This window comes from Physeter macrocephalus, chromosome 2 (genome assembly GCF_002837175.3).
Source record: "Physeter macrocephalus isolate SW-GA chromosome 2, ASM283717v5, whole genome shotgun sequence".
Classification (NCBI taxonomy): Eukaryota; Metazoa; Chordata; class Mammalia; order Artiodactyla; family Physeteridae; genus Physeter; species Physeter macrocephalus.
The window spans coordinates 130,611,620-130,625,033 of record NC_041215.1 but is presented as its reverse complement, the minus strand read 5'-3'; the positions used below and the strand labels follow the sequence as shown (position 1 = coordinate 130,625,033).

General features: G+C 48.8%; 1 protein-coding gene across 1 annotated transcript in view; it reads right to left on the bottom strand.

Moving 5' to 3' along the window:
* Window positions 1-10,313: 10,313 nt before the first annotated feature.
* CAB39 (calcium binding protein 39) overlaps window positions 10,314-13,414 on the bottom strand; it is an 87,938-nt gene continuing 84,837 nt past the window's right edge. Inside the window, exon 9 of the mRNA XM_024124492.2 lies at window positions 10,314-12,893. Coding sequence (XP_023980260.1) covers window positions 12,705-12,893 — 189 coding nt within the window. The 3' untranslated portion in view covers window positions 10,314-12,704. The remainder of the gene's footprint in view (window positions 12,894-13,414) is intronic.

Genomic DNA, 13,414 nt, shown 5'->3' with positions numbered 1-13,414 from the left:
TTTGGATTTATATTTGCCATTTGCCTATTTGTTTTCTGTATGCCTTTCCCCCCTCTGTTCCTCATTACTGCCTTCTTTTGTGTTAAATACATATTTTTAGTGTACCCTTTTAATTCTTTTATTGCTTTTTAAATGACATTTTAAGTTTCTTCCCCCCACAGTGATTGCTTTAGGCATTACAATATGCATTTAACCACAATTTACTTCAGATTGATACTAACTCAATTCTGGTAAAACACAGAACATTTGCTCCAGTCTAGTTCAATTCCATCCCCCTCTCCTCTGTGCTATTATTGTCATAGACAACAGATCATTCTATCTATTTACCTATCTATCTATCCATATGTATATATGTTATAAACACAACACTATAGTGTCATACTTATTGCTTCATGCAAACTTATGTCTTTTGGAAGTTAAGGGAAGAAATAAGAGAAAAATATGTTTATCTGTTACATAAACCTACATATTTACCATTTCTATTTCTCTTTACTTCTTCCCATGGATTTAAGTTAAGATCTGGATTCATTTCCTTTCCCCCAGAGGACTTTATATTTCTTGTAAGGAAGGTCTGCTAGCAATAAAGTCTCTCAGTCTTCATTTATCTGAAAATGTCTCTAATTTACTTCATTTTTGAGGAATCGTTTTACTGGGTACACAATTCCTGATTGACAATTTTTTCTGTAGCATTCTGAATATGTCATTCCACTGCCCCTGGCTTCCATCCTTTTAGACGAGAGAAATCAGCTATTATTGTATTGTTGTTTGCCTTTACTGACGAGTTGTTTTTCTCTTGCTGTTATTAAGATTTTCTCTTTGTGGTTCCAACATAATTGAGGTCCTACTATATGGATCTCTTTGTATTTATCTTACTTGGTATTCATTGAGTTTCTTGAATGTGTAGAATAATGTTATTGTAGACACACTCATGTTGACTCTAAGCGCTTTCTTCCACCTGGTGCAGGGGTGATCCTTCAGATTCCTCCTAGAACAGGATGAGCTTTGACTGGGCTGCAGTTTTAATTCAACCGTGTTCTCTGTGCTTAGCCCAGTCCCCAGTCTCCTGGGCCACTGACTTTTTTATTTTATCCTTTGAGCTGGTAGGCATTTGGCCTCAATTTCAGATATTTTTGGTGCCTCTTTGGATTCAGCTCTGGCAGAGCCCCGGAATCCAATCACCGTAAGAATGTTTGGGATTATGCTGTTTCCTTCTACTTACCATCCTCCACCCTATTGCTGTTTTCTTGGCAAAACTCAGAGGAGGAAATTTCTGGGCCAAGTGTCCTTGTGTTTGGTGCTCTTCCAGACTCCAGTCTGTACCACAAACCCACTCTGTTTTCCAAGATCTGGCCGATTTCCCCGTATCTTCGCAAAGTCTCTCCATCTATGGCAGCACTGCTCTTACCCAGACCAGGTTATGGAAGCTGCCTCAGTTTCCCGTTCACCTGTGAAAGTCTCAGTCCTCTTGGGAATTTAGTTCATCAAGGCTTCCTTGTGTTCACTTTTTGCTAGCTTCATAGAAACATATAATTTCAATTTTGTTTGTTTTCCTTCTTCTTATCACAGGAATAAAGTCTTTTGAGACCTCTAAACCTTGGCTGGAAGCAGAGGTCAAATCTGGAGTTTCTACTGGGTGTCCTGAACTGTAGAATGAATGCTCTCAGCCACTCTGTTTTACTGTCATTTGAGTCCTGGCCTCACAGCGCTCTTGTGAGGATTAAATGAGCTGATGCACGTACACCCTGAGCCCCATGACTGGCCGGCAGGCAGCGCTCAACAACCAATAGCTGTAGTGAAGATTACTAAGCACGGTGGCCTTGGGCAGGGCAGGTGCTGGGATGGTCCTGAGACTTGCTTTTAACCATCAGCCAGTGTGATGAACCAGGGTAAGGCAGTATTATTCTGAAGGACGCTGCTAAGAATGTGACACCTGATGGTTTTTCCAAGCAAGTATTTATTGAGGGCCTACTATGTGCTGGGCACTCTCCTAAGTCCTCGTAAACACGGGCTGGTTTCATCCTCATAGAAAGTCTAAGAGAAGGGTTTTACTCTCCCCGCTACACAGAGATGAGCAGACAAAGGAGAGAGGAAATGCATATACGGAAATTTCACTTAAAGTCCTGTATGAACTTGACTTTCTGTCTTATACATTTTCGAAATACAGTAATATTTAAACTGACACATCCTTTCACTGAGACAGTTATTAAACCTCTGACCTTCACGAGTGCAGGTCTGGTGTTATGGATTGTATGCTTGTGTCCCCCAAAATTCATATGTCAAAGTCTAACCCCCAATGTGATGGTATTAGAAGGTGTGTGTGGGGGGGGTCTTTGGGAGGTGATTAGGTCACGAGGGTGGAGTGTTCACCAATGGGATTAATGCCCTTATACAAGAGGCCCCAGAGAGCTCCCTCACCCTCTTTCTGCCATGTGAGGATACAGGGAGAGGGTGGCCATCTGTAACCCATAAGAGGGCCCTCACCAGAACGGACCATGCTGGCACCCTGATCTCGGCTTCCAGCCTCCAGAACTGTGAGAAATAAATGTCTGTTGTCTGTAAGCCACCCAATCTACTGCATTTTGTTAGAGCAGACTGAAAGGATTAAGACATCCGGGTCAAAGTCCAACATCCTGCGTGAGGAACAAAGGATTTCCCGTCACACTGGCCTCTGCGACATTGCCTCGAGGTCAGGGAGCAGCCACTTGGTGGGTGTCCCTGGGGACAGCTATCCGTCCTTCTCACTACCCACACCTGCAGTGGAGTGTTGAACCCCTCCTACAGGGGCCTCAGGGACCCTTCCCTTAGGGTGGTGTTTGGATGGATGTGACAGGAAGCCCACAGCGGCGTGGCTGGATCAAACAAGGGTGTGCTCTTGTCACTTACAAACAATCGGCGTGGGGTGTCCAGGCCTGGGCCGAGTCAGAAAGCACCACGGCTCCGAGACATTTACCTCCTGCTCACCATCCTTAGCCGCCTGATGCGCTCCTGGGCGGAGTGGGTTACATGCGTGGGGTGGGCGCAACCGGGCGAGCCTCAGCGAAGGAAACCCCGCCCCCGCAAGTTGCTTCCAGCTGAGTCGCTGCGAGCTGCACACTGAGCTGGGGAGGAACAGCCGGAGCTGCCAGAGGTGCCAGCCCTCCCGGGACTCCCTCGGGGGAAGCGGGGGAAGCGAGCGCCTCCCGTGCTTCCCTGGGCCCAGCCCTGGGCGTCCGCTCTGCGCTGCACCCACACGGGCTGGTGCGGAATGCGGAAGGACCGCCGAGCCAGGAGGAAACTTACTCCCTCTCCAGCCTCGTCTGCCTGCACCTCGAGCAGGACAGAGATTGCTGCCCCAGTGTCGGCCGCTGAAGCTGCTACCAGCCAGACTCAAAACCCCGGCCGGTGGCAGCTCGGGAATGTCCTCCACGTGCTGGAGGCACGTGGCCCTCCCGGAAGGCGTGATGGCAGGGTGGACGCCCACCTGTCCCCGCCGCCAGAGGCTGGACCTTCGTTAAGGCTTGGTTCACAGTTGCTCCAGCACAGTTTGCCGGTTGCGGCTCTAGGCTCGGCCTTAAGACCCAGGAGATCTCACGTTCCCAGGGTGGGTGGGCAGCCGCCTCCCTCTTCAGCAAGTCTGAGCACCTGGCCCCAGGGGCGGGGACCGCAGCTACCGGACGACTGGGGTTCTGTTCGTTCATTGGGTCAGCGAGAGGCGGCCCCGACGGTGTTTCGCGGGCGCTAAAATAAAGGCGCTTCACTGCCGCCTGCTGGAGAAGCGTCGAATTAAGTAGACAACCTGGAGACCCTCCGAATGTGAATGGCGCCCCCGAGAGTGTGCAGCTGCGGCCGACTTAGTGGGCTGTACCTCTCAGCTGAGCCTGGAGTGAGGGCGGAGGACATAAAGGTGAGTGATATCCCTTCCCCCCGCGGCCGCTCCCCATTCCTGATCCTGAGAAGCTCCTGGTCTGAGGACAGACGCGTAAAAATAAACCGCGGTACCATGGTGAGGGATGTACATCGCGCTGCGGGCGCCCCGCATCACTTCCGCCCAGCGCCTTCTCTGGGTGGCCGTGCACAGCTCCCTGTGGGAGCTGGGTTCAGGCCTGACTCAGTCCTCTGGCCCCCGAGGCTGGTCCACACCACAGCCCAGCCCCCCAGACCTCTCTGGTGGCCACGGCTCAGTGAGCTCTCCGAGACCCGGCATCTCCGCCACGCCCGGTCCCCTGCCTGCCCTCATCCTGGAGAGGCCCGTCCATCTCAGACCCGGACACTTGCCGGAGCTGCTCCTCCTTACTCACTTGCCCTGCCAGGCCTCGCCAGCAGCTGTTTCTGCGGCCAGCCCCAGGAGCTGGGTAATCGACACTTGTTTCTTGGCACCTGCAGCTGTCACCTGCCCTCTCTTGCTCCTCCAGGTGTGGTCCTGGGGCCGTAGCACCCTGGGAGCTTGTTAGAAAAGCAGGATCTCATCCCAGACAGACTGGATGCGAATCAGCTTTTAAGCAAGGCCACACCTCCGCCCCGCCCCCGCCCCCACGCCAGTGGCATGTTCATATCAGGTTGAGAAGCTGCTCTTAGCCTTGCCTCATGGTTCCAGGAACCTGTGAGGAGGGTGCCAGACAAACGGCCTCTCCTCCTGGGCGTTTAATGTAAACAGTTGGTCAGAGTGGGTGAGATTCTGAGACCCACTTTGCCACTGCTCATTGGGCCTCCATTATCTGCTCTTGCCAATTTTGGAGGAAGGCAGGCACTTGGAAGAGAATGTAGAGTGTAAGACCGAGAAAGAAGAAAAGAGATGCTGCCTGCTGAGTCCACTTCTGGCTCTGCTACCTACTGCTGTGTGGCCTTGGCTGAGTGGCTTAACCTCTCTGTCCCTCTGTTTCCTCTTCTGTAAAATCAGGATAATAGAGGGCCTAACCATCTGAGTGTTATGAGGATTAAGTGAGTTAGCCCTTGTAAAATGCTTGGTAATCACTCAGTCAGTATTAATGAGGATTGTTGGCAGTTAATGAAGAACCTTGAAAGAATGTTGACATGGGTGCTTTAGGAAGATTTAGATGGAGACGGTTAGCAGATATTGGGCCGGCCAAAATGTTTGTTTGGGTTTTCCGTAACATCTTACTTTTTGGCCAGCCCAATATTTACCTACTAGTTACCACAAAAATAAAGATGATACTTATTCTGTATTGCATCATCATACAATTGAATTTCTAAGTCTGTTTCCTAAGAAGGGAAAAAAGCTTTCTTATAATTTTAGAAGTCTCGTTATAATTGTTGCAAGGACATCTGACTCGAAACCTTGAGACCAAAGCATTTGGAGGCAGAACAAACAGGATTTGCTGTCGACTGGATGGGAGGAGATGGTGGGAGACGAGGCAAGGAATCAAGGATGATTGTTGATTTAAGCAACCAGAGCCCTGAGCCTGGAGGGTGAGAGGCCTGCATGAGTTCTGGTTTGGACCTGGTACATCTGGTGGACATACGCGTGCAGCGGTGAAGATGCTGCATGTGCTGCTCTGTCCCCTCACATCCTGAAAACCGGAGTGGCCTTTCACCTTGCATTCAGCCACACATGCTGGGTGAATACCACACCCCACCCTCAGCCATCTTTTGGATCAGTGATTTTGTTTCGTTTTCTTATGAAACGTTTCAAGCAGAAAACGTTTCAGGCAGAAAACTGAAAGGATTTTACAGGAGAAAACGATATAATGGGGGAGGAGAGTCAAAGCTCCCATGCAGAAAAATTCCAAGAAATATATGCAGATACTTGCTTCTAAGGAGATGAAGCCTAACCCCCACCCCTGAGTGTGGGCTGCTTATATCGACTGCTTCCTAAGAGGACAGAATTGAAAGAGGGAAGATGAAAGAGCAGCTTTGCATTGGAGAAAGCTGACAACACTAGCTCAGCCAGGAGATCAAGGTCAGCATCGACAGGAATAGGTCCTGGTGATACTGTGCGTCCTTGATATGCTGTGATGAGGATGGCACTTTACTTGTCTTCCTCCCCTAAACCCATAATCTCATTCGAATCATGAGGAAAACATCAGACAAATCCCACCTATGGGAGATTCTACAAAATACCTGACCAGTGCTCCTCAAAACTGTCATCAAAAACAAGGAAAGTTGGGGCTTCCCTGGTGGCGCAGTGGTTGAGACTCTGCCTGCTAATGCAGGGGACACGGGTTCGAACCCTGGTCTGGGAAGATCCCACATGCCGCGGAGCAACTAGGTCTGTGAGCCACAACTACTGAGCCTGCGCGTCCGGAGCCTGTGCTCCGCAACGGGAGAGGCCGCGATAGTGAGAGGCCCGCGCACCGCGATGAAGAGTGGCCCCCGCTCGCCGCATAAACTCCTATCCCCAACATCTTCTTTAAAAAAAAAAAACACACAACAACAACAAGGAAAGTCTGAGAGACTGCACAGCCAAGAGGAGCCTCCGGGGACATGATGAGTAAATGTCATGTGGGATCCTGGATAGGATCCTGGCAGAGAAAAAAAGACATTAGGGGAAAACGAAGGATACCTGCATAAAGTATGGACTTTAGTTGATAATAACATGTACGTAAGTATTTGTTCATTAATTGTGACAAATGTCCCATACTAATTTAAGATGTTAATAATAGAGAAACCAGGTGCGGGGTATAAGGGAATTCTCTATACTATCTTTGCAATTTTTTTCTGTAGAACTAAAACGCTTCTAAAAAGTAACGTTTCTTAAAAAACACAACAACCATATACCCATCATGTAAACCCTACCCTTCACACGTTACTATCCTTATCACACTTCACATCTTTTTTTTTAACATCTTTATTGGAGTATAATTGCTTTACAATGGTGTGTTAGTTTCCGCTTTACAACAAGGTGAATCAGTTATACATATACATATGTGCCCATATCTACATCTTTATTGGAGTATAATTGCTTTACAATGGTGTGTTAGTTTCCGCTTTACAACAAGGTGAATCAGTTATACATACACATATGTGCCCATATCTCTTCCCTCTTGCGTCTCCCTCCCTCCCACCCTCCCTATCCCACCCCTCCAAGTGGTCACAAAGCACCTAGTTGATCTCCCTGTGCCATGCGGACACTTCACATCTTTATCACACATCTGCCCCATCCTCTTTTTTTTTTTTTTTTTTTTTTTTAACAGGCTCGCTTGACTACCTCTTCCTTTTTGCTCAAAACGGCACTCAGGAAGCCCGGGTCCGCCCGGCACCCAACTGCCACAGGATCTCTGGGTCCCTTCACATTTGTTAGGCTGGATTTGCTCTCTGGATGCCCCATGCCCCAGGCTTGGCAGCTGCTGAAAACAAAGAGCTCTACTGCCACCTAGTGGATCTTTAAAAGTAAAGCGTTGAGTGCAGGAAAACGGGAAGGAGGCCCAGAGTTGATTCCACCCTAGTCCCTTCCCCACCGATCCCCAGCTCAATTCTAATTTAGACCCGGACATTTCCTAACTCTGGCCCCGATTCCCAACTGTGCAATCATTTTGTAGGGTTATACTACACTTTTCTAAAAAAAGAAAAAAACTTTTGGAAGGGGGCAGAGCATGAGGGGATTGGGCGTTTCCGTTTTGCTAGCAGTTTTGACGACCGTGGAGAACAATTTTGGGGCCGTGGATGTGCCCTGTCCAACCGCCCCCCCGCGGCAGCAGCAGCGACGGTCCAGAGCGGCCTCGCCGTGCCGGCCACGGTCTCCCCCGGATACCGAGGCGAGCGGGACCGGAAGGGAGCTTCCCCAGGTCCCAGGCCTTTTTTGAGGGAGGCCCCTCACCTGGCCGCCCGCAGGCGTGTCAGTTCATGCCCCGGGGTCAGAAGGAACACAGAAAGCACGTCTTAGGGGGGTGTCCCTGTAAGCAGAGCCTGGGACCAGGGTTCGGATGCTAGCCATTTCCTTAGGTCTCAATCCCAGGAAACCCCGTACCGAGCGGGACGTGAGCCAGGGGAGGGAAAGCATCCGATAAAAGGTGTGTCAGCAAACCATGGACGCGGCGGCTTCGAGCCGAGTGCTGCTGGGGAGCACCCACCCCGGCTGAGGGGCCGGGCGCTGGGTTGAGGGCAGCTCCTGGGGACAGTAACTGCTGTACTTCTGGTGCCCGGGGCCACAGCAAGCAGCTTCCGGAGAGCAGAAGGGGGTGCCAAGGGACTGGGGTGAGGCCCTGCCAGGTGCTCTTGGTGTGTCCGTGTGATGGGGGTCGCCACCGGCCCCCACCTACTCAGCCCCAGGGAGTTGGTCCCGGGCGGCCTCAGCCCAGCAGGACCGGGCGCTGTCGGGTTAGGAGCGGCGCCTCTGGGACCCTGGCCGCCTCCTGCACCCGGGGGAGACTCTGTAAGGTGGGGAGCTGCAAGGAGGGGCGTGTAGGGGGGGTTTGCAGGGAGGCCCACCAGGGAGGAAGCTTCCCTGGGCCCTGCCCGCCGCCTCCTCGCGCGCTTGAATCTCCAACGAATAGAGGACCCAGCTACTGAAAAGCGGAGCAGGAACCGTGCTGCTCGCACGGAACAGCGAGTATGCAGGTGATACAACTGTTACCGCCAAGAAACAGGAATGCTCACGGAGCTCATCCTGCGGAGGATGGTGAAACACAGAAACCTTCCCCCAAATCTTGGTGCCTGTCTTCCTGAAGGGCTACCGAGAAACGTGTTTCATAATCTCAGAGCACACGACCTCCTGCGCAGACACCGCTGCTCGCCACGCCTGGGGACCGAGGGAGGGTCCCCGGGCAGCGCGCGGACAGCGGCCTTCCGTGCACGAGCTGCACCCTCCCGCCGCAGCGGGGACGGGAGCCGAGGCGCGGTGTGCGGCCCCCGCCCGACGGCCACGCGGGGACCCGGGCTGCGCCATCCCCCGAGGGTCACTGCGGGGCCTCGTGCAAGCTCGGGGCCGCGCGGCCCGCGCAGCGACAGCGGCGCCCCGGAAGGCGTGAACTCCGGGCGGCGGCAGTGCCTGCGGGAAGCTGGAAGGCTCTGGTCGCGTTAACCGTCTGGGGCCGCGTGCCCGGCGGCCGCGAGGGACCGGAAGTGCGCGCTGGCGCCGTAAGTGGGGTCGCCGCTCGGCGGGAGGGAGCACCTTGAGACTGTGGTGGGGCAGCCTCCCCTCGGCCTTCGTGCCTTCACCTCTCTGCCGGGAGGGTCGTGAGGTGTGGGGAGGACACAGGAGTGGCCGGCGCCCCGCCTCGGGGCCTCTGCGGGGCGCGCTGGGCGCGGGGACTCACGGCCTCCGGCGGCTCCCGCTTGCAGAACAAGCGCGTGAGCGCGGCCGCCCTCCGCGAGCCTTCGCCACCACGGTCTGTTTGACCCTCACAGATGGAGAAGGGGGAGGCCGGGTAACTTCAGCTGCGGGCGTGGGGACGGGGGGCGGGGCGGGGGGCTGCGGGAGGAAGCGGAACTCGCGTGAGAGCCCGAATCCAGGCCTCGATCGGTGTGGACCCTCCTGCGTGACGCGCGGCTCCCCTGCTCACCCGCAGGAGGGGCAGCGTCGCCTGGTCCCGCCGTCGTCTTTGGAGAAGCACGACAGACACGTGGGTTGAACTACCTATAAGATTGTAACAAGCAAAACGCTGTTGTTCAGATTTCAGATAAGTGCTTTTGGCAAGAACACGTCGGGGAGGATGAAGACCCCATCCGCCGACACGGGTTACAGTGAACCTCGAGGACAGGGCTGCGTGCCACGTCCTAGCAGGTGGCCTGGAGGACAGACCTCCTTGCAGGTGCCGTTTAACACTGTGCTTCCTTCCCTAGCTCTTTCAGCTTTCATTATAGTTTCACTCAAGGGACTTCGCCCGTGGTCCCATGGTAGAGCATCCACCTTCCAACGCAGGGGACTCGGGTTCAATCTCTGGTGGGGGAACTAAGCTCCCACGTGCTGCTAGGCAGCTCAGCCCACGCAGGGCCACTACTGAGCTCCCGCACCTCAAGGCAGCAACTAAGACCCAACACAGCCCCCCGCCCCCCAAAAAAAGAAGATATAATTTCACTCAAGTAATTTATAAATAGTCCTGCCAAGCGCTCACTTTTATCTTAGCGTATTAATAATCACAGAACCGGAGACAGGATCTACTCCCCAACTGCTATGGTCTAAGAAGCAACGCTTGTATAAGTCTTACTAATACGTAACTGTGAAAGGAAGGGCCAGGGAGCTATGACCTAAATGAAAACCACATTTTTGACAACAAAAATAAAACCTCGAAGGGGAAAAAAACGACTTAGAGGCTTGTGTATTAACTGTTCCTGGGTACAGTTTGTGACAAAGTTTGTGCTCAGTGTGTCTCCTGATGGTGGTGTTCACAGTGACACAAATGAATTTATAAGACATCATAAAAACAAAAAACCGACAATGCTGTTTCTCCAAAATTTTATTTTAATTTAAATTACAGGGCCAGCCAGATAATCTGATAAGAAATTTACTTTTCCTCAAGAGAAAGGAAATGCTTCCATGGCATTGTTAACAATTGTGTACATCTCCACCTTTTTTTAAGGGTTAAAAATCACATTGAGTAACTGACTTAGGTAAAATGAAACCTTTATAACACAAAAAGAAACCACTTCCAGTATAATAGTTTTGGTAATATGAATATATTAAATGATCATAACTTCAAATGCAACTTTTCAACTTTGAATGTTTTCACATTTTTGTTTAAAAACAACAAAAAAACCAAAAGTCTTAACTATCCCCAGATTGCAATGCGACAGTGACACATCAGTGTTTTCTTTGACACACTGCACCCCTGTCTTCCACACAAAGGCGCTAGTGCTATGACAGCATTGCCGAAGTGGAAGCTGTTGTTTCAAGTTCTAAGAACCAGCTTGGCAAGGAAACCTTTCTTCCACTTGGTGTAATTAATGTTTGCACACGAAATCCAGATACCCAGCACGGGACCACGAGAACCAGAATGATGCATCGCAGCCAAGTCTGCCTTCCTAAGCATCTTGGATATTTTCATTTCAAGGAGCCTTGGATTGCTTTCTCTAGTTCCGATAGAAAAACATGAACTATTTTACACAGATTTTGGTAAAGACAGCCTCAGGAAAACCAATTATAAGTGTAGACTGCCATTTCAATTAAATAGAATAAAATACATCTCTGTTTTCTGGAGCTATTTTCCTAACTGGTGGTCCTAGAAGGAGATCTTAAAGCCTGCTGAAACATCTATTGGGAGTCTCACTTTACTGGCTGATAAATAATTCAATTAGTAAGAGAGGCTAGCAAAGAATAATTATACAAATTTCTTAATCAGCTACAGCCATGCTGAATTCGAACTGGCAAACTCTGATCTGTAAGTTGTTAGCTGTGATCTTCATTCATATCACTAAGATGAACAGATACCATTCTAATAACTTTACATAGATATATTCTAGGAGACGTTGTTCTGCCGTGGTCACAGTAACAAAAAAGTGGTGCAAAATCAGTTACTTTATAAATACTGATAATTTGCAGCATTAAGGAACAGGACATTAAAAAAAATAAATTTCCCCATAGGACACCTATGACTAGGAACTCTTCTTTTCCTAAGAGAAGCCAAAGTTTTAATTATTCAGTTTCACAACTATTGTACTGGATTACTTTAAGAAAGAAAAGGTGCTCTACAGAGGTCTCCCACACACACAAAGAATCAGCATTAATTTAGCATAATCGGTATCATTCATAGATCTGGAGAACTCATGACTCATTTTAAATGAATAAGGCCAATATTATGCAGGAAAGTGTAGCTGACTGAGTTCCAGGTCTGTATTGTAGCCTACTGATGGCACCCCACTGGATAACTGAATACAAAGGATTGGTTTACTTTTTTCTTTTAATGCTGTGATACTTAAATGTTAAATCAGCATTTTCAGGTGATCTGAAGTATTTCAATGACATATGAGCATTCATTTTTTGCAAAAACTCAATATTAGGTAATAGTTACATACTAATACAATAACATTCCTCTGCTGTACAAATTAAATCATTTAAAAGAAATGAGCATTCTAAGAATTATATACAAAAGAAAACTGTAAGCATTGTTGAAATGAAATGCGAGGTGTCGTTGCTAGCTCTACTGTTTTAAAATACCTTCAAAAAGTAAAATTAACAAATACCCTTCAACATATCCAGGTTTACAGGTCTCAAGAAAATCAAATGTCAAAAAATTCTAGAAAGCTGTGAAAAGCATATATACATTTTCCTTATGACCTTACGAAGCTTCACAATTTTGAGAAGCTGCTAAGTTTCAGTATCAATTTATTCGTGTGTCAACTTTATCCACCCAAGAAGCTCACATCTTGGATATAGTTCCCCTGTGATTTTCAAATAAAGCTCTGCACAATCTTCCATTAGTGAAGGCATATAATCTTACCAAGAATCCACACCCAGATCTTTAACAAAGATAAATGCAAACAAGCAGGTCTGCTCTGATAATATCAATGCCCTCTTCCGCTAACACACACTATCATCTATGCATTTGCCTTGAGAACCTAGCCATGTTCAGAACTTCTACAGCAAACGGAGTCTTTGAATTCTGAAATGACACAAAGATCAAGAAAAAGTCCACGTGTGCTCTAGTGTGCAAGAAAGCAGCAGCTACGTTCTCCAACTTGGACTAAAAAAAACAGACAAGGTAAAATGAAAACCGTTCACTTAACAGCAGATTAGCAGTAATGTTCCTCATGAATCGATAACAGTGCCTGATGCTGAATAGCTAACAGCAAATGCTGAATTTGGATTTAATATTTTAGATGTTTATTGGAAATTAGGCTTCTTGCTGAGCTGGTCTCTTCAAATCCCTGATCTGTTTAACTAAATAGGTCTTCTCATCGTTAAACTGTTCATCCTCGGTCCTGTCATTCTGGAACTTGCTGAGGAACTCTATAAGTTTGGTCTGGTTCTTGAGGAGGATGTCTAGGATGGGCTGCGTCTTGTTAGGATTGGCTACAAACACCTGCACAGAGAAAAATCATCAGCCACAGGGAAAGAACAAGACACGGAGACATCTACGCCGCAGTTCGCAGAGCACATGCTATCTATACACATCCAATGCCTCCCTGGGGCCTGCGGTGAAGCCAGGATTATTAATTCAGAGGTGTTCGCTTTGGAAGACCTTATTTTACAATTTAAAACAGGGGGAGAATTACATGTTTTAGCACAAAAAGGACTGACATATTCACTCATGCTCTGAAACTCAGCAGTTGGTATTAAATATAGACTTTGATTTTAGAATAAAATGAGCAGGAGTTATTTCTGGGCAGAGGAGGTCAGAATGGATTTTAAGAACAAAAAGCTCCGTGGAAAGCATTAAGAAATGGATTACCCTTTACTTTGTGATTAATAATCTTCTATGCCAAAGATAAATGACACCCCTCTGCAACTAAACTTTTCTTGTTCCCAATGCAAATGGTATACACCCTGTTTCTGGGTCTCTTTTTGCTTAAATATTGTACCACACAACTATGAAAATTGAAC